This window comes from Hippopotamus amphibius, chromosome 7, assembly GCF_030028045.1.
Source record: "Hippopotamus amphibius kiboko isolate mHipAmp2 chromosome 7, mHipAmp2.hap2, whole genome shotgun sequence".
NCBI classification, from domain to species: domain Eukaryota; kingdom Metazoa; phylum Chordata; class Mammalia; order Artiodactyla; family Hippopotamidae; genus Hippopotamus; species Hippopotamus amphibius.
This window is the reverse complement of record NC_080192.1, coordinates 89,995,221-90,015,479: the sequence shown is the minus strand read 5'-3', so window position 1 is coordinate 90,015,479 and position 20,259 is coordinate 89,995,221. Positions and strand designations below refer to the sequence as shown.

The 20,259-nt window shown below is 40.6% G+C and overlaps 2 protein-coding genes across 4 annotated transcripts in view; both read left to right on the top strand.

Moving 5' to 3' along the window:
* The window catches only part of ANXA4 (annexin A4), a 69,982-nt gene extending 57,846 nt beyond the window's left edge, over positions 1 to 12,136 (top strand). Inside the window, exons 12-13 of the mRNA XM_057742086.1 lie at positions 313 to 435; positions 11,042 to 12,136. Of these exons, the coding sequence (XP_057598069.1) occupies positions 313 to 435; positions 11,042 to 11,101 (183 nt within the window). The 3' untranslated portion in view covers positions 11,102 to 12,136. The remainder of the gene's footprint in view (positions 1 to 312; positions 436 to 11,041) is intronic.
* Positions 12,137 to 15,352: 3,216 nt separating this feature from the next.
* The window catches only part of GMCL1 (germ cell-less 1, spermatogenesis associated), a 49,414-nt gene continuing 44,507 nt past the window's right edge, over positions 15,353 to 20,259 (top strand). Inside the window, exons 1-2 of one of the 3 annotated variants that reach the window (XM_057742252.1) lie at positions 15,833 to 15,877; positions 16,935 to 16,984. In XM_057742252.1, coding sequence (XP_057598235.1) covers positions 16,953 to 16,984 — 32 coding nt within the window. In that variant the 5' untranslated portion in view covers positions 15,833 to 15,877; positions 16,935 to 16,952. Of the gene's footprint in view, positions 15,878 to 16,934; positions 16,985 to 20,259 lie in introns of all 3 variants that reach the window. The other 2 variants (XM_057742251.1, XM_057742249.1) reach the window with 2 other exon arrangements.

Genomic DNA, 20,259 nt, shown 5'->3' with positions numbered 1-20,259 from the left:
AGGCTGGGGAGGCTGGGAAGGGAAGGATGACATGGTGGGTGGATCACTGTAGATGAAGCAGGTGGGCTGGAGAACACAGGCTGTGTCTCTAGAAGGGCAGAGAGCCATCTCCTCTGGTCAGAGCACAGAGTGTTGAAAAGATTGGTTGGGGAAAGCCTTGAGCTCCATGGTGAGGAGTGATATTCCACAGGCCTCGAAGGTACAAAGGATGTCATCGGGAGACTCATACACAGTCTGCCTTGATAGACTAACCGAGAGCACTATCTGAAAACCAGCTCAGCTTTATATGCAGGGATCTTGTTTTTTCCTTAGGGCTTGGGCACTGATGATAACACCCTTATCAGAGTGATGGTTTCTCGAGCGGAGATTGACATGTTGGACATCCGAGCAAACTTCAAGAGACTCTATGGAAAGTCTCTGTACTCCTTCATCAAGGTAGGTCACGGCAGCCTTGTCTTGGCCCAGGGGAAAGTGCTGATGAAAGGAGGGGGTTCTGACCTAGGTATTTAGACACGTCTTACCCTCTCCTTCTTGGTAGATATCATTCCCTTTAAAGATGGTACTCTCATTCAGATTTTTCCAGTCTCTCTCTTTTCAGGCGGTTGTTTAAATCTCTGCCTGGTTAGAAGCTGGAAATGTTTGCCTTCTAAATATAGTAATTATTTCATGTTGACCCCAAAGATTTTATTTTTATTTTTTTTGCTTTTTGATACATACATCTATTTTTTAAGCTCTTTATTGGAATATAATTGCTTTACACTCTTGTACCAGCTTATGAGGTACACCACAGTCAATCAGCTGTATTTATGCACATATCCCCATATCCCCTCCCTCCCGCGACTCCCCCCCACCCTCCCTGTCCCAACCCTCTAAGGCATCACCCACCATCGAGTTGATCTCCCTTTGTTATACAGCAACTTCCCACTAGCTATCTATTTTACAGTTGGTAGTATATATATGTCTATGCTACTCTCTCAATTTGTTCCAGCTTCCCCTTCGCCTCCCGCACCGCACCCCCCCCAACCCCATGTCCTCTGGTCGAAAGTTTTTTTTGTTTTTTGTTTTTTGCTGTGCGCAGGCTTTCTTTAGTTGCAGTGAGTGGGGGCTACTCTTCGTTGTGGTGCACGGACTCCTCGTTGCCATGGCTTCTCTTTTTGCAGAGCACAAGCTCTAGGCGTGTGGGCTTCAGTAGTTGCAGCACATGGGCTCAGTAGTGTGGCTCACGGGCTCTAAAGCACAGGTTCAATAGTTGTGGCACACGGGCTTAGTTGCTCCGAGGCATGTGGGATCTTCCTGGAGCAGGGATCAAACCCGTGTCCCCTGCATTGGCAGGCGGATTCTTAACCACTGCGCCACCTAGGAAGCCTGAAAGATTTTATTTTAATGAACGGTTTTCAGAGCACAATTTCCATTTCTACCTGCTTAAAATAAAAGAGAAGTGATTGAGTCAGTCACGCAGAACCCCATCTAGGGCCAGCTGAGGTCTGCTAAAAATATGGGGAAACATGACAGTTATCCTGGATTGCTGTTCTTTTACCTGGCACCAGACTTCTAGGAGTCCTAACATGGCATGGGAGTGATGAGAAATGATTCACATCCCTCATTACTGGGACTTTGCCTCTTGAGGAAGCCAGAAGGGCCTCGGGAATATGAAGCCAAGACCCATTTCCTTAGAAGCTGGTGTTGCCGGCACAGTAAACATCAAGTCAGGATTTGATCTGTGAATTAAATATTCTGATCCTACTCATAGCTTGGAGAGGTGTAACTACTAGGTGATTTGAGCTGCAGAGTTTGTGACTATGTCTACATTCATTTAGGAACTTGTTTCTATTTCTGTACAGCCTGTGAGGTCACTATATTTTGCAGAGCTGAAATATACCTAGCTGTAACTAAAATAATTTTAAGATGACCGCTAATGAAGCTATGGGAAAATATATTTGTAACATATAACACAGGGTTAATATCCCTATATGAAGAGCTTGTACAAATTACTAAGAAAAAGGAGAAAAGTCAAAAGGAAAACTGGACAAAAAAAAAACATAAGCTTCATGAAAAATGAAACATAAATGGACAATACATATGTACAGTGTTTAACCTCACTAATATACAATAGATTGCAAACAAAAACAAATTATCATTTTTCACCTAATACCTTAAGGAAGTTTAAAGAGATCATAACCAGCATTGAGAAAGGCTAGAGGAAAACTCACCATTTCTCATGGAAGCACTGTAAATTAGTCTAACTTTCCAGAGAGGCAACTTGGCAATAAATGTGTAAAAAATAAACTATATCTGTTAGTTATTATATGTTTAAGAATTTCTTTAGGGAAAATAATAAGATAAAAGTGCACTAGTCCACAGAATGGGAGAAAATATTTACAAACCATATCCAGTAAGGGTTTCCTATCCAGAATATATAAAGAACTCCTACAACTCAATAACAAAAAGACAACCCAATTAAAAAATGACAAAGGATTTGAATATCTTCATTTCTCCAAGAGAGATATACAAATGGGCAATAAGCACATGAAAAGATGCTCAACATCATTATCAAAACCACAGTGAAGTACCACTTCATAGCTACTAAGATGGCTATAATATTTTAAACATTCAAAATAACAGATGTTGGTGAGGATGTAGAGAAATTGGAACCTCGTGTATTGCTGGTGTGAATGTAAAATGGTGCAGCCACTGTGGAAGACTGTTTAGCGCTTCTTCAAAAATTTAAACATAGAATTACCATATGACCCAGCAATTCCACTCCCAGGTTTATACTCAAAAGAAATGAAAAAGGAGACAAACAGGTATTTGTACACCAATGTAAACATTATTTGTAATAGCCAAAAGGTGGAAACAACCTAAGGGTCCATCAACAGATGAATGGATAAACAAAATGTGGTGCATACATGCATAAAATGAATGAAGTTTCTGATACATGGATGAACTTTGGAAACACGCTAAGTGAAATAAACCAGACACAAAAGGACATATACTATATATGATTCTACTTACATGAAATATTTAGACTAGATAAATTCATAGAAACAAAAGGTAGATTAGAGGTTATCAGGGGCTGGAGGAAGAGGGGAATAGGAAGTTCTTGCTTAGTGGTTACAGAGTTTATTATATATTATTTTAATTTTTATTAACTGATAGGGGATGCCTCAAATTATGGAAAATCCATACAATGCAATACTATACAGACACTAAAATGGTGGGGTAAAGAATATTGATTGACTTGGGGAAACAGCACAATAAATATATTTACATTATATGTTTGTATATATATAAACATGTTAATAACACACTTACACAACACTGGAAAAAAGTAAAAACAAAGAATACATTGCCCATTCAGTAAAAATTGTCAAAAGGAGCAGAATAGAAATAGAAAATATGTAAATAATAGAAAAAAAGACAGAATTCAGATTAAAAATATGTTATAGTAATAAATTAACTCTCAGGTTAGGTAAAAATATAAAATCCTACTCCATGCTGTTTATAAGGAACAACTTAAGTACAGTGATATGTAAAAAGCTTTAAAAAAAAGGCCAGGGAAAAGAACATTTGACAAATAAAAAGAAATCAGGGATTATACTATAAGTAAAAAGAAGAATTTAAGGGGAAAAAGCATTAAATAGTACAAAGTGATAGATCACTTTATATTGATAAAAGCAACAATTTACAACAAAGGTTAAATTACCATAAAACTTCAGTTGCCAAATAGTATTGCATTCAAATATATAAATGAGAAACTTGAGGCTCCAAAAGAAGATGTTGATGGAAATACTATGCTAGATAGACTTTAACACATCATTATCTTTTGGCAGATTGATGAAACAAAGTATAAACAAGGGTATATTAAGACTGATTTTAATAGATATATATTGAACTTTGAATCCCATCCTATCTTTTCTAGTGCCCATGAAGCACTAACAAAAATTGATCTAGAGACTTCCCTGGTGGTGCAGAGATTAAGAATCTGCCTGCCAATGCAGGGTACACGGGTTTGATCCCTGGTCCGGAAAGATCCCACATGCCATGGAGCAACTGAGCCCGTGCGCCACAACTACTGAGCCTGCGCTCTAGAGCCCTCGAGCCACAGCTACTGAAGCCAGAGTGCCTAGAGCCCATGCTTCTCCACATGAGAAGCCAGCACAATGAGAAGCACAAGCACCCCTGCTCACTGCAACTAGAGAAAGCCCAAGTACAGCAACAAAAACCCAATGCAGCCAAAAAAATAAATAAATTACTTAATTAAAATTAATTAACTAATTTTTAAAAATTGATCTATTATTTAGGCCATGAAAAATTCTGTGGAAAAATTATATCACCTCTCTGGAAGGCTATTTTGCAACCCACATTAAAAGAAAATACATGATTATTAATCTGGTAATTCCCACTTTATGAAAATTTATCCTGAATAAATTATTTTAAAAATGGACAAAATTTTATAATATATTCATTGCAGCAACATTTATAGCAGTGAAAAATTGGAAAAAACATAAATATCCAATAGGGTAGGTGATCAAATAAATTATTTTACCTACGTACAATGGGATACTCTGTAACCATTAAGGAATGATGTGGAAGAATATTTAACAAATTAAAATAGGGAAATAGGCTATGTTAAGTAAAAAAGCAGAATACAGAAGAATACTACAAACCCATCATGTAGAAATCTATATACATAGAAAAAAGTCTGGAAGGATATGCAAAAACCAAAATGTTAGGCATAGTAATCTCTAGATGTTGGAATTATAGACGATTTTTTGTTTGTTTTTGTTTTTGTTTTTGTTTTTAATTTATTTATTTATTTTTTGGGGGGGTACACCAGGTTCAATCATCCGTTTTTATACACATATCCCCATCTTCCCTCCCTTCCTTGACTCCCCCCCCCAAGCCCCCCCCACCCTCCCCGCCCCAGTCCTCTAAGGCATCTTCCATCCTCGAGTTGGACTCCCTTTGTTATACAACAACTTCCCACTGACTATTTTACAGTTGGTAGTATATATATGTCTGTGTTACTCTCTCGCTTCGTCTCAGTTTCCCCTTCACCCCCCGCCCCCTCCCATACCTCGAGTTCTCCAGTCCATTCTCTGTATCTGCATCCTTGTTCTGGTCACTGAGTCCAACAGTACCATTTTTAGATTCCGTATATGTGAGTTAGCATACAATATTTGTCCTTCTCTTTCTGACTTACTTCACTCTGTATGACAGACTGTAGTTCTATCCACCTGATTACATATAGCTCCATCTCATCCCTTTTTATAGCTGAGTAATAGTCCATTGTATATATATGCCACATCTTCTGTATCCATTCATTTGTTGATGGGCATTTAGGTTGCTTCCATGTCCTGGCTATTGTAAATAGTGCTGCAATAAACATTATGGTACAAGTTTCTTTTGGGATTATGGTTTTCTTTGGGTATATGCCCAGGAGTGGGATTACTGGATCATATGGTAGTTCTATTTGTAGTTTTTTAAGGAACCTCCAAATTGTTTTCCATAGTGGCTGTACCAATTTACAGTCCCACCAACAGTGCAGGAGAGTTCCTTTTTCTCCACACCCTCTCCAACATTTGTTGTTTCCAGACTTTGTGATGATGGCCATTCTGACTGGTGTGAGGTGATACCTCATTGTGGCTTTGACTTGCATTTCTCTGATGATGAGTGATGTTGAGCATCTTTTCATGTGTTTGTTGGCCATCTGTATGTCTTCTTTGGAGAAATGTCTATTTAGGTCTTCTGCCCATTTGTGGATTGGGTTATTTGCTTTTTTGGTATGAAGCTGCAGGAGCTGCTTGTATATTTTGGAGGTTAATCCTTTGTCCGTTGTTTCATAGGCAATTATTTTTTCCCACTCTGAGGGTTGCCTTTTAGTCTTGTTTATGGTTTCTTTTGCTGTGCAAAAGCTTTTAAGTTTCATGAGGTCCCATTCATTTATTCTTGATTTTATTTCCATGATTCTAGGAGGTGGGTCAAAAAGGATGTTGCTTTGATGGATGTCAAAGAGTGTTCTGCCTATGTTTTCCTCTAGGAGTTTGATAGTGTCTGGCCTTACATGTAGGTCTTTAATCCATTTGGAGTTTACTTTTGTGTATGGTGTTAGGAAGTGTTCTAATTTCATTCTTTTGCATGTTGCTGCCCAGTTCTCCCAGCACCACTTATGGAAGAGGCTGTCTTTTTTCCATTGTATATTCTTGCCTCCTTTGTCAAAGATAAGGTGCCCATATGTGTTTGGGCTTACTTCTGAGTTCTCTATTCTATTCCATTGATCTTCCTTTCTATTTTTGTGCCAGTACCATACTGTCTTGATCACTATGGCCTTGTAGTATAGTTTGAAGTCAGGAAGCCTGATTCCACCAACTCCATTTTTCCTTCTCAAGATTGCTTTGGCTATTCGGGGTCTTTTGCGTTTCCATACAAATCGTAAGATTTCTTGCTCTAGTTCTGTGAAAAATGCCATTGGTAATTTGATCGGGATTGCATTGAATCTGTAAATTGCTTTGGGTAGTACAGACATTTTCACGATGTTGATTCTTCCAATCCAGGAACATGGTATGTCCCTCCATCTGTTTGTGTCGTCTTTGATTTCTTTCATCAATGTCCTAAAGTTTTCTGCATACAGATCTTTTGCCTCCTTAGGCAGGTTTATTCCTAGGTATTTTATTCTTTTTGTTGCAATGGTGAATGGGAGAGTTTCCTTAATTTCTCTTTCTGCTCTTCCGTTGTTAGTGTATAGGAATGCAAGAGATTTCTGTGCATTAATTTTGTATCCTGCTACTTTACTAAACTCATCAATGAGTGCTAGCAGTTTTCTGGTAGAGTCTTTAGGGTTTTCTATATATAATATCATGTCATCTGCAAAGAGTGACAATTTTACTTCTTCTTTTCCAATTTGGATTCCTTTGATTTCTTTTTCTTCTCTGATTGCTGTGGCTAAAACTTCCAAAACTATGTTGAATAATAGTGGTGAGAGTGGACACCCTTGTCTTGTTCCTGTTTTTAGGGGGAATTCTTCCAGTTTTTCTCCATTGAGAACAATGTTGGCTTTTGGTTTTGCATATATGGCTTTTATTATGTTGAGGTAATTTCCTTCTATGCCCATTTTCTGGAGAGCTTTTATCATAAATGGATGTTGAACTTTGTCAAAAGCTTTTTCTGCATCTATTGAAATGATCATATGGTTTTTATCCTTCAGTTTGTTGATATGATGTATCACACTGATTGATTTGCGTATATTGAAGAATCCTTGCATCCCAGGGATAAACCCCACTTGATCATGGTGTATGATTTTTTTAATGCGCTGTTGCAGTCTGTTAGCTAGTATTTTGTTGAGGATTTTTGCATCTATATTCATCAGTGATATTGGTCTATAGTTTTCTTTTTTTGTGACATCTTTGCCTGGTTTTGGTATCAGGGTGATGGTAGCCTCGTAGAATGAGTTTGGGAGTGCTCCGCCTTCTGCAATATTTTGGAAGAGTTTGAGAAGGATAGGTGTTAACTCTTCTCGAAATGTTTGATAGAATTCGCCTGTGAACCCATCTGGTCCTGGGCTTTTGTGTGTTGGGAGATTTTTAATCACTGCCTCAATTTCTGTACTTGTGATTGGTCTGTTCATGGTTTCTATTTCTTCCTGGTTCAGTCTTGGAAGATTGTATTTTTCTAAGAATGTATCCATTTCTTCCAGGTTATCCAATTGATTGGCATATAGTTGCTTGTAGTAGTCTCTCATGATGTTTTGTATTTCTGAGGTGTCCGTTGTTACTTCTCCTTTTTCATTTCTAATTCTGTTGATTTGCATCTTCTCCCTTTTTTTCTTGATGAGTCTGGCTAATGGTTTATCAATTTTGTTAATCTTCTCAAAGAACCAGCTTTTAGTTTTATTTATTTTTCTTATGGTTTCTTTCCTTTCTTTTTCATTTATTTCTGCTCTGATCTTTATGATTTCTTTCCTTCTGCTCACTTTAGGGTTTCTTTGTTCTTCTTTCTCTAGTTGTTTTAGGTGTAAGGTTAGGTTGTTTATTCGATCATTTTCTTGTTTCTTAAGGTAGGACTGTATTGCTATAAACTTCCCCCTTAGAACTGCTTTTGCTGCATCCCATAGGTTTTGGGTTGTTGTGTTTTCGTTGTCATTTGTTTCTAGATATTTTTTTATTTCCTCTTTGATTTCTTTAGTGATTCCTTGGTTGTTTAAGAGTGAATTGTTTAGCCTCCATGTGTTTGTCTTTTTTGCAGTTTTTTTCCTGTAATTGATATCTAGTCTCATGGCGTTGTGGTCTGAGAAGATGCTTGATATGATTTCAATTTTCTTGAATTTGCTGAGGTTTGATTTGTGACCCAAGATGTGATCTATCCTGGAAAATGTTCCGTGTGCACTTGAGAAGAACGTGTATTCTGTCGTTTTTGGATGGAATGTCCTATAAATATCAATGAAGTCGAGATGGTCTAATGTGTCATTTAAAGCTTGTGTGTCTTTATTTATTTTCTGTTTGGATGATCTGTCCATTGATGTAAGTGGGGTGTTCAAGTCTCCCACTATTATTGTGTTCCTGTCGATGTCCCCTTTTATAGCTGTTAGCATTTGCCTTATGTATTGAGGTGCTCCTATATTGGGGGCATAGATATTTACCATTGTGATATGTTCTTCTTGGATGGATCCCTTGATCATTATGTAGTGTCCTTCCTTGTCTCTTGTAATAGTCTTTACTTTCAAGTCTAATTTGTCTGATATGAGTATTGCTACTCCAGCTTTCTTTTGACTTCCATTTGCATGGAATATCTTTTTCCATCCCTTTACTTTCAGTCTATATGTATCCCTTGGTCTGAAGTGGGTTTCTTGTAGGCAGCATATAGAAGGGTCTTGTTTTTGTATCCATTCAGCCAGTCTGTGTCTTTTGGTTGGAGCATTTAATCCATTTACATTTAAGGTGATTATTGACATGTGTGTTCCAATTACCATTTTCTTAATTGTTTTGAGTTTGTATTTGTAGGTGTTTTCCTTTTCTTGTGTTTCCTACTTAGAGAAGTTCCTTTAGCACTTGTTGTAAGGCTGGTTTGGTGGTGCTGAATTCTCTTAACTTTTGCTTGTCTGGAAAGCTTTTGATTTCTCCCTCAAATCTGAATGAGATTCTTGCTGGGTAGAGTATTCTTGGCTGTAGGTTTCTCTCTTTCAGGACTTTCAGGATATCCTGCCATTCCCTTCTGGCCTGCAGAGTTTCTGTGGAAAGGTCAGCTGTTATCCTGATGGGTTTTCCCTTATATGTTGTTTGTTGCTTTTCTCTTGCTGCTTTTAATATTTTTTCTTTGTGTTTAGTTGTCGTTAGTTTGATTAATATGTGTCTCGGTGTATTTCTCCTTGGGTTTATTCTGTATGGGACTCTCTGTGCTTCTTGGACTTTGTTAATTATTTCCTTTCCCATGTTGGGGAAGTTTTCCACTATAACCTCTTCAAATATTTTCTCAGACCCTTTCTTGTTTTCTTCTTCTTCTGGGATGCCTATAATTCGAATGTTGGTACGCTTAATGTTATCAGTGAGGTCTCTGAGACTGTCTTCTAATCTTTTTATTATTTTTTCTTTTTCCTGCTCTGTGGCAGTTATTTCTCCCATTCTATCTTCCAACTCACTTATTCGTTCTTCTGCCTCAGTCATTCTGCTGGTTATAGCATCTAGAGTATTTTTAATTTCAGTTATTTTGTTATCCATTGCTGTTTGTTTTTCTGAGTTCTTATGAACTGTTTCTTGTACTTTCTCTATTTTGTTATCGAGATTTTGTATCATTTTTACTATCATTACTCTAAATTCCTTTTCAGGCATTTTTCCTATTTCCTCCTCATTTATTTGGTCTTGTGGGTTTTTTTCCTGCTCCTTTGCCTGCATGGTGTTTCTTTGTTTCCTCATGGTTGTCCAAACTTTTGGGGTTGCTTGTCCTTGGGTTTTTTTGCGTTATTCTGTGACCAGCAGAGGTTCCTTTATTGTTCGTCTGTAAGCGTCAGTGTGTGGGGAGGGAGAGGGTACAATAGTGGCTCCTTCTCCTGGGAGGGAGTGAGCAGTGGCGCACTGATGTCTCAGTCAGGCTTGGAGGTGCCTGTTGCAGAGGGCGCCGGTGGCTCAGGTGTAAACAGAAAGTCTTAGAGTTGGGCCTCTCTCGGGGGTTTTTTTCTTTTCTTTTCTTTTTTTTTTTCCTCTCGGCAGCCTCCCTGCTGCTGGCGTTGCAAGGGGTTTTAATCTAGCCCCACCCGAGTGCCTGAGGGTACTTGTTATCCCTGAGCGCCTTAGGTGGCCCGCAGTGGGTCTCTCCACTGCCTGTTGCAGAGGCGCAGAAAGAGAGAGAGAGAGGCTATGCGCGTGGCTCCTCCCAGCCGCCAGTGAGCCTGCAGCCTCCAGCCGCCATCATGGCCCGGCAGCTCTCAGGAACGGGCACTCCTCTCCGCGGGCCTCCTCCCTCCTGTCCTCTCGGTCCGTCACCCTACCGGCAACAATGTTTCCCACACTGAACCAGCTCTCCTGCTCCCACACTCCCGCTCTTGGACCCTCCGTTCAGCCGCGGATCGATGTCTTGGTCCGGGAACGCTGAGCTGCCAGCGCTGCGGACCCTCCGAATGTTTCTCACTCCCTCCCGTCTGCCACAGCTCCGCCGCTTCACCCTCTTTGAGCCCTCGTAGATGCCTCCCTACCGGCTATGTCGGGCTCCCCGCAGTCCCATCCGGTGTCCGAGGCCGTCTGCTGGTGTTCAGCTGGTTCTCTGTGAGAATGACTGCGTCCTTCCGTGCATTCCCAATTCATCTGTGGGGAGGGATGCACTCCACGTCTCTCTACTTCGCCGCCATCTTTAGACGATTTTTTAATATTCTTTTATGTCTTTATTTTCTACAGGTGTTCTTTTTATAATAAAAAATAACAAAATTCATTTTTAAAAAATCCTCTCCAAGAAAAATCCCAGCAAGATTAAAAAACTTAACCTAGATGACTTTGAATTATGTATTCTATTTTAAAACCCATTTATCTGACTGTAACTCTGCTCTCCTCGCCCCCAGGGTGACACATCCGGAGACTACAGGAAGGTACTGCTCATTCTCTGCGGAGGAGATGATTAAAATAAAATCCAGAAAGGATAGGAGGATTCCCTACATGCTGAATTTTCTTTAACTTCATTTTTCTGCACTGCTATTAGCAATATCTCAGAATGCTTATTTCCAATTAAAACACCTACAGACGCCTCTTAGGATATAGATTGTATTATTATTCATCTGTAATTACTCACTATGATGCTTTAAAGCTGTACTTACATCTCAAAGCTTATAAAACCTAAAAGGAGATTTAAAATTAGAAATAAGAATGTGCTCCATGTTTTCAACAGATCTCTTCCTTGTTTGTGTTTCATAGAAATTGGAATATATTAAATTATTTCATATTTTGTTTTTGGTGAAAACTGTTGAACTGGAAGACTGTTCTAAAATCACTTTTCTTCCCTAAGTCTGTTTTTAGAGTGTCTAATAATTTCATAATTTGAAATTGTGAGCATCCAGTTAGTAAGAATCTATCCAATTTGCTATTTTACATAGTCATAGTTTGAAAGCATCCACAAATCTCCTTTGTGTAGGTTTTTGTCTAAAGCATTAGTTGATCTTTACTAAGTTTGGCATTAGAGACTTCCTCCATCACATCTTAGGTTAAGATCTCTTAGTCTCTCCAGGTTGGAGTATACTAAACTCACCAACTTGTCTGAAGAAATTCAATTCTAAGTGTGGTTATACAGATCACATATGTCTGGTTACCAAACATAAATGCTGAACATTCCACAATATTATGGATAATAATAATAATAATAATATAATAAAATGATGATTGTATTAATCCAGCTTGAAGATGAATGAGAAAAAATTGTGTCAAACTGCGTATTTCTGGTGATGGCGTACTGCTCTGAATTTACTTTTACTTAAAGAAAATTTTTTGTGCTAAAAATTTTTTAAATCATTTTCAATTTTGTTGATTTGTAATAATTTACACTTGCACTGTGCCTTTCAACTCTAGAATTATTGTAAAGGTGTACTTGGATTTAATTTAAAACTTCGGTTTGTATACAACATGGGAAAAGTAATTTCAATAAAACACGGTGTCTTTCAAATGAGGTATATGCTTTCTCTGACTGACTTTTCTGCTTGTGAGTTTTTTCATCCTGGATTCTGAAAGGAGATATTTTTTAAGGATTTATGTTACTCAATTTCTATTAGAAAGTACAACATTAAGAAAAATAACATATTTAATCTTATGTACCCCTACTGCTGTAAAACTAATGTTCACATATACCAAACACTACTTAATGATAATAAAATAGTATATCTCTGGAGTGATGCTCTCGGTTCTACTAAGTAGAACATTCATATTAAGTAAGAATATTTCTCTTCTTTGTCGTATTTTGATGTGTGAAATATAAGGATTTGTTTCTACTTGCCTATTACAAGTGCTTCACTACTGGTGAAAGCTATTTACACGAATACTTAGTCATTCATTCCAGTTAACTATAGGAAATAGTACTGCTGCTTCAATACCTACCCAGAAGGGCATGGAATCTCCAAATCAACTTAATTTGACTTTGGAAGCATTGCAAACTTTTGGTGGTTTCATCTTTAAATTATATATGGCTTAGCCAAAATTTTAAAACAAATTGCATATGTTGATGGGAAGCTTTCTAGAGAGTAGGTTAAAGCCAACCTGGAGGCACTTCCCTGGTGGTGCAGTGGTTAAGAATCTGCCTGCCAAGGCAGGGGACACAGGTTCCATCCCTGGTCCGGGAAGATCCTACATGCTGCAGAGCAACTAAGCTTGCGAGCCACAGCTACTGAGCCCATGCTCTAGAGCCCTCGAGCCACAATTACTGAGCCTGCATGCTACAGCTATTGCAGACTGCGCACCTAGAGCCTGTGCTCTGCAACAAGAGAAGCCTGTACACCGCATGAAGAGCAGCTCTGCTCATCACAACTAATGAAGACCCAACACAGCCAGTTTAAAAAAAAAAAGCCAACCTAGAGCAATGATTGTTATATTGCACAAGCATGACTCTGTAATATAATTAGGAAGCAACTTTGTTTTTTTCTCGCACTGTCCATTTACATTTATTAATTGGGTCTAGTTCTTTCCTGTCTTCCGATGAAACTTCAGCTGGATAAGGTCATGACTTTTCTGTCATTGTTAGGTTTTAAAAAGTCCCACTGTGCAGGTCATAAAACAGTGTCATTTCAGTAATTAATGTTTTCAATCAAAATTCCAAACTTCATTTACAGTTGAGGCTTTTCCCCTCGTTCAGATCTGGCTTATTGCCAGCAAGAAGCTGGCGTTTGGGGAAGGTGATCTGGTGGGCTTCTCATCTTTCTTCACCCTAGGCTTCCTTCTAGACCCTACCTTCCCTTCCCCAACCTAGCAGGAGGGAGGAGAGTAAATGGGAGCAGGAAAGTTCTTATCTGTTAGTGCTGTGGTAGTAGATGATCAATGCTGTGTGACATTGTCAGATGTTCAAAGCTGATTCTTGTCGACATTCTGAGTTCCTTTAAAACTCCATCACCAGTAAAATACTCATCTTTAGTTCCTCTGGCAAAGCAAATGCAGTTCTTCTTTTTCAGCCCCTAGGAATTCAGGTTCTCTGTGCTGAAGTCTGTTTGTCTTTCCAGCCTGACCTTTTAGACAGGATTTAAGCTGATCCCATGCTGGATGTCTTATAGTGGCCCACATGTGTTCCATGCATATCCTTTGTGCTGACAAATTCTGGGCCTGCAGGCTGATCCCCTTGCAAGAGTCATTTTTTGCTCCTCCCCTCCCCGCAACAAGCAGCCTCAGCCAGCCTCTCTCAGTTCAGATTTCTCAGAATGAGTACACTGGGACCCGGCAAATTACATATACCACTGATGGGAGCATAAACTGGTGCAATCATTTCAGAGAGCAATTTGGCAACAGATAGTAAAGTTGAAAAGTTCCCAGCAAATTCACTTCTGGGGATCTATTTGGTGAATCTCTTGTACATAGTGTTCAGTGCTGCTCTATAAGAGCATTAAAGTAGAAACAACCTAACTCCCTCAGTGAGGGAAAGGATAAACAAATTTTGGGTGTCACACAGTAAGCCATGAAAATTACCTAGAGATTTAATTTTCAACTGATTGTCTCAAAAGTATAATTTTGAGAGAGAAGAAAGGTGCAAAATGATAGGTATGAATGATTCCATTTACTTTACATGTCTAAACGTGTACCCATATTGCTATGGGTACAGGTACAAGAACATGCATAGGAATAATGACATACACCATTCCGAGGATAGTGGTCACCAGAGGGGAGGGAGAGAAACAGATTGAGATGGAGAGGGAGCTTCTGCTTCTCTGTATTGTTCTACTTTCAAAGCAAGTATAATACATTGAAGTTTTTATTAAAATTTAAGTTTTCATACTTGTGTCCATAAGTATTTATTACTTCGAGTAATTCATTGTAAGTATTTCATTTATGGGACTTCCCTGGTGGTCCAGTGGGTAAGACTCTGTGCACTCCCAATGCAAGGGGCCCTGCGTTCCAGGGAACTATATCGCACATGCATGCCGCAACTAAGTCTGCATGACAGCAAAGATATCGGCAGTCCAGTCGCAACTAAGACCAAGAGCAGCCTAAATAAATAAATGTTTCACTTATGGTACTTCATTATAAACATTTTATTTAAAAAGTAGCAAAAGGGAATCAGGGAAGGAAAGCTGTCCAGGGTCCACAGCAGTGGCAGCACACTCCAGGCGTACACCTATAATTTTTGCTCAGACAGCTGTAAATTTTGCTTGGGCCTCCAAAAGGCACTTTAAACCCTGACAGTTTCCGTACAGACCCTATACATATATTCCACTGCTTCTGGGGGTCGGTTAGGAAAAGAGTGCAGAGGACGTTTGCCACAATCAGTTAAGGGCAGCGGAGAGGTGCTGCTTAAGAAACCCAAGGGCCTAGCAAAGCTCCACGTTCCAGGTCCTCTTCTCTTGGAAAGCCTGCGCAGGGTGTGACCCTAGCACATGGTGAGCTCCTCCAAAGAAGACCCCAAAACGGCAATGTCTTTTCGGCCCCTTGCCTATCACAGGGCCCAATAGACACCTGGAGCTTAAGGAACTTTCGCAAAAGGAACGAATGAGCTGGAATTGCCGGTCCAGCTAACACAAAGCGTGGTATGAAGTAACGCTAAAAGGGAGCTCCGCCCGCAACTCAGGATTGCAGGAGAGCCCCGCCGACCTCAGGGTAGAAAGCGCCAATCCGCACACGCACGTACCCGCTCCCGCCCTCCTCCCGTTCTGCGCAGGCTCCGCCCGCGGCGTACGCGCTCCTTCCCCCGCCCCTTCCGGAGGCTCGCCGCACGCATGCGCCCCACGCTCCGCGCTTTGTGGCGAAGGCAGGGGGCTAGGTCCTGCGGTCGGCGCGCGCGGCGGGCGGGGCGGAGGATGGAGGCGGTAGCGTCAGCTGCAACGGTCGGGTCTGCGCGTGAGAAGGTGGTGGTGTAGGCTACGGGGAGGCCGGTGGCGGAGGCCGGGCCATGGCGGGAAGCCGTCTCCGTTGGGCTCCGTGAGGTGCGCTCCCTGAAGTCTCGGGGAGCCGTGACCCATGGGCTCGCTGAGCAGCCGAGTGCTGCGCCACCCGGGGCGAGCCCTAGCCCAGCAGGAGCCCGGTTCTGGGGCTGGGGGCTCGGCCCGGAGGCCGGAGACTGGTGGCGACGGGGCCGCCCACGGCTTCTGTTACTGTCCGGGCAGCCGCAAGCGCAAGCGGAGCGGCGGGGCCTTCTGCTACTGTCACCCCGATTCCGAGACAGACGAGGATGAGGAGGAAGGGGACGAGCAGCAGCGACTCCTTAACACCCCTCGAAGGTGCGTGGGGGGACGCACCCGCACTGCCCGCGCCCGCACCTGTCGGGCGGCTCCCACGGCCGGGCCTGGGGATGAGCCGGGCGCCCGGGGGCTTCGCGGGCTGCCGAGCTCCCCAGCCTGTAGAGAGCGGATGTGCCCTTGATAGGGTAGACCTGGGAGCTGGTCCGAGGCAGGGCGGATGGGGAGCACCTGGGGAGACGCCCGGTGTTCTGGGTTGTAAACCGCGGACGCCGCCGGGGTGGTGCTACAGCCCCAAGATGAGACTGAGAAACGCCAAGCCAGAGCTTGCGCCTCATTAAACCTTACCCAGGGCCGGCCGGCCGGCCGGCTGGCCTTTAGTCACACACCTTGGTCCTCTCCGAGTGGGTGGCAGTAGAATAAGTTGTTTTGCATCCGGCTGCCTTAAATAGTGCAAGACACGTAAAGTTAGTCTCTGAAATGGGCAGCCCTGTTGTCGTCCCACAGTGGAAGGGGAATGATTACATGCAGGAGCAATCAGCTGTAAAGATGAAATTTATCAACAGTGTGTACATTTGTTCTTCACTAGGAACAGTCAAAGTCTCTAGTACTCGAAATCGTTGACCGTGGATACGTAAGGCAGCTGGCTTAACCTTTTTCAGAAGAGTTGAAAGACGGAATATTTACATGTGAACTAAAATGTACTTTATAAGTCGCATATATTTTCACATAAACAATCTGTTTGCTCCTTTTTTTTAAAGGCCATCAGTGGGTCATATAGATGTAATTTTTTAAATGAAACTTTAAAAGATTCTAAAATTTTATGCCATACATGTTACATATTTATTGTAAAATAAGAGTAGCATAAATAACTTATGTTGGTAGTTTGATTTATAAACCCTTTCATACGGTTTTATGTGTGAATATTTATATTTACAGAAATGGACACTGTCAAATTGTGGGTCAGTGGACCCTGTCAGTTACCGTTTTGGAGAGTTAGTGTTTTAAGAGCTCAGATTCTGAGTCCTAGTTTGTGTTTTGCACTTAATAGCCTTATTTCCTCCTAAGTAAAATGGAGCCACTAATGTTTGCCTTATAGGACTTGACAAATACTAGAATGCATACAATGCACAGTGCCTGGTGTGGAAGGTAAGTATCTTGTAGACAGCATTTAGTTGGGCTTGCTTTTTAAAAAATCCGATAGGATAATCTCTGCCTTTTAATTAGTATTTAGAGCACTTATATTCAATGTCACTATAGAATATATATGTCAGGTCCATTTGAAAGAAATCACACAGTAATTTGAACAGGAAAGTTTAACCATTATTAACAAGCAACCAGTGATTAACTACTAAAGGTAAATTACTAAAGTAAAGAGATCTGTAAAGAATACAGGAATAGAGGACATAGGGAGCCGTCACTACTTCTAGGACTGAGACAGAATAACCAGGGAAGGAACAAATTTGGAATAGGGCCGCCTTTCCCAAGCTGAGACTCAGATGTTGGAAGAGTTGTGGCCTGATAGATGGTGGAGAAGTTTGCTAAGATGTGGAAGGCTGAGGCTGGCGAGCAAGAAGCTGCCCACTGGCATGCCAGCAAAACTAGCTTGGAGGCTGTCTGGCCCACAAAGCTGAAAATATTTACTGTCTAGACCTTTACAGAAAAAGTTTGCCAATCCCTGAGCTACATGAGTGGAGTGGAATGGAAAGTCTCTCAAAAGCAAATCTTTGTTAGAAAATACACATGAGAATCTAGTATGTGGTATATCAGTGGAAGATGCCTAGTTTATTCAACTCAGTACGGATGAAGGGTGTAAGAAAATTTTGTGTGTTGGCACTAATATGCTTCCTGAGGTTGTCTCATGTGCACTTCCACCTCAACTAACTACACATGGAAAGCTTTGGCCTCCAGGCCCACCTTCTACTAATACTTTTTGTCAAGTGCATGTTTTACTTTTACATTAACAAGACTTAAAACTCAGTTGTTCTGCAACCAGATATTTAGTGTTTCATCCATAGATTGTCCCTAAAAATTGAAATCTAGTAAACAGTTATTTGTTGTTATAACTATGTAAATGTTGTTCACTTCAGAGTCAAGTCGTGTGCTAGGATTATAAATCCTACTTCATGGGTCCAACGTCACAAACCCTTGTTTTTCTCTTGGGAACAATTTTCTAACCTCATAATTAATGGAATTTTTTTTTTTACATTCCATGAAGTTGGGTCCTGTTTTCATTTGTAGCTTATTAGAACAATACTCTTTTTTGTATTGCTTTTTTATTTTCTTAGACTTTCTGCCTTCCCTCCCATCCCCACCATTGACAAAAGAATAATATTCCTTCATCATATCTTCACATTTTTCTCTTTCCAGACATGCTTGCATGGAGTCCTTCTCTAAACCCAGGACCTCCCTCCTGGGTCCCTCCATCTTCCTGTTCCAATCTGGATCCATTGCTCTCTAGATCTACACTTGTCCTGGGACTTACTTTGACCCCGTCTCTAGGATTGGATCCACTGTTTTCTGTAGTCTGTGTCTTTTTGTTTCTGAACTCATTTGAGGAAACTACATCCTCAAGTATTTTCCTAAGAAAGGTGCAAAAGAAGGTAATTTGTGCTTATCTAGTTGTAAATTTAGTCTATCACTTTAGTCAGCTTTTGACCAGGTGCAGAAATCTAATCTAAAATAACTTTTGATATCTTTGATGGTATTAATTCACTGTCTTCTAGCCTACCATACTGATGAAAAATGTGACACTGGTCTAATTCTCTTTTCTTTATAGGTGACTTTTTTTTTTCTCTCTGGAACTTTTGGAGGTTTTTTTTTTTTTGATATTTAACTAGAAGATGCTTAAGTGTAGGTCTTATAATGGCCTTGGTACTTGGTGGATCCTTACAATCTGGAGACTAGTTTGGGGAAACATCTGTAATTCCCTTTCTCCTGCTCTTTTTGTTTTCTCTTTCTTGGACTCCTCTTAACTGGATTTTGGATTTCTTGAATTGTACCTCTTTCTCTTTTCTTTTTTTTCCTTTCTAGGTCTTTTTTGCTTTATGGTCTGAGAAATTTCCTTAACTTTCTCTCTCTTTTTTTTTTTTTAAATTTCAGCAACTGTGATTTTGGTCCCTAAGATCTCTTTTCTTCCTCCATTGCTCTGAGTTATACTTTTTTTTTTAGTTTTTTTTAGTAATACTTTTTATTGGCATCCTATTATTTTATAAATGTAATAATCTCAACTCTGTAGATGTACTAGTTAGAGTGTTTGGGTTTGGGGTTTTTTTTTAAGTCCTGTTTTCCCTGAATTATGTCTCCTCTGATGCCAATTTCTCTCTTTTTAAAAATAGTCTTTAATGCTCCTAATTTTCCTCATCTTAGGGTGTCCTTGGTTGTCCACTTCAGAATGAGTAACTGGTATGTGTGTGTGTGTGTGTGTGGGTGTGTGTGTGTGTTTTGAGTAAACAGATCTGTTTCTGCTGGGCCTCCCCTTTGAGTAGGAAGACTGACTACTGAGTTGGTTATGGGTGGGGCATGCTTTGTTTTAGATCCGAAATTCCCAAGTCTTATTGGTTTACAGCACCCTTAGTGCCTCAGTAAATTTTTTCATGGCACCTCTGGTCCTGAAGAAATATCTCATAGTTAGGTCTAAACAGCTTAATAGTGTAGATTGCATAGTATCGGAAAGATGTTGCTGTGATTTCCTTTAATTTTGGAATATTCCACATGCCTCCCTGAGTTTGCTGTGGTGCTCTAGGTGCTTTGGCACACAGTTTGGGAACCATGATTTAGGGTGAATAGGTTGGGAGCTAACAGCTTACAGATTCCTCAAATGCCAGAATGAGGATTGTTTTGTCTGGGGCACCAATACCCACATGAAAGTCTTAAAATCTTCCTGATAGGTTAGTTCTGTTTCTTTCTAGAAAAACCTTGGAATCTTTTGGCATGAGCTATCTGTACTCTGTGTTCATAGAGAGTGGAGGAGGCCATTAGGGGAACAAGTTTCCCCATTTTCTGCCTCACTTCTGCCTTCTGTTTCCCTTGAGACCTCATCCTCCCAGCCACATCTCCACCCCCATGGTTCTGAAGGGCAGTTGGGGCTTTAACCTCCATCCTAGACCGTGATATCTTTTGGGCTGTGACTTTCACTGCTCTTTTCCATTCCAGTTTATTTTCTAACTTCCAGATCCATGGAATTCTCTCATCATGTCATAAGCCCAGCCTCACCTCTCTCCTATTGTGGGTTTATACTTTTATGTACTTTTAATCTTTTCATATAATTTGGGGAGAGTGCTGTCAGGAACTGGAAACTCCGTTGTCTCATTTCTTACAGTAACCCATTGAAGTGGATTATTAATATCCTCTTTTCACATCTAAGGTGACTGAGCCGTGGTAGAGCTGAGACTCCAACACAAGTCTTTGTGCACTGAAGCATG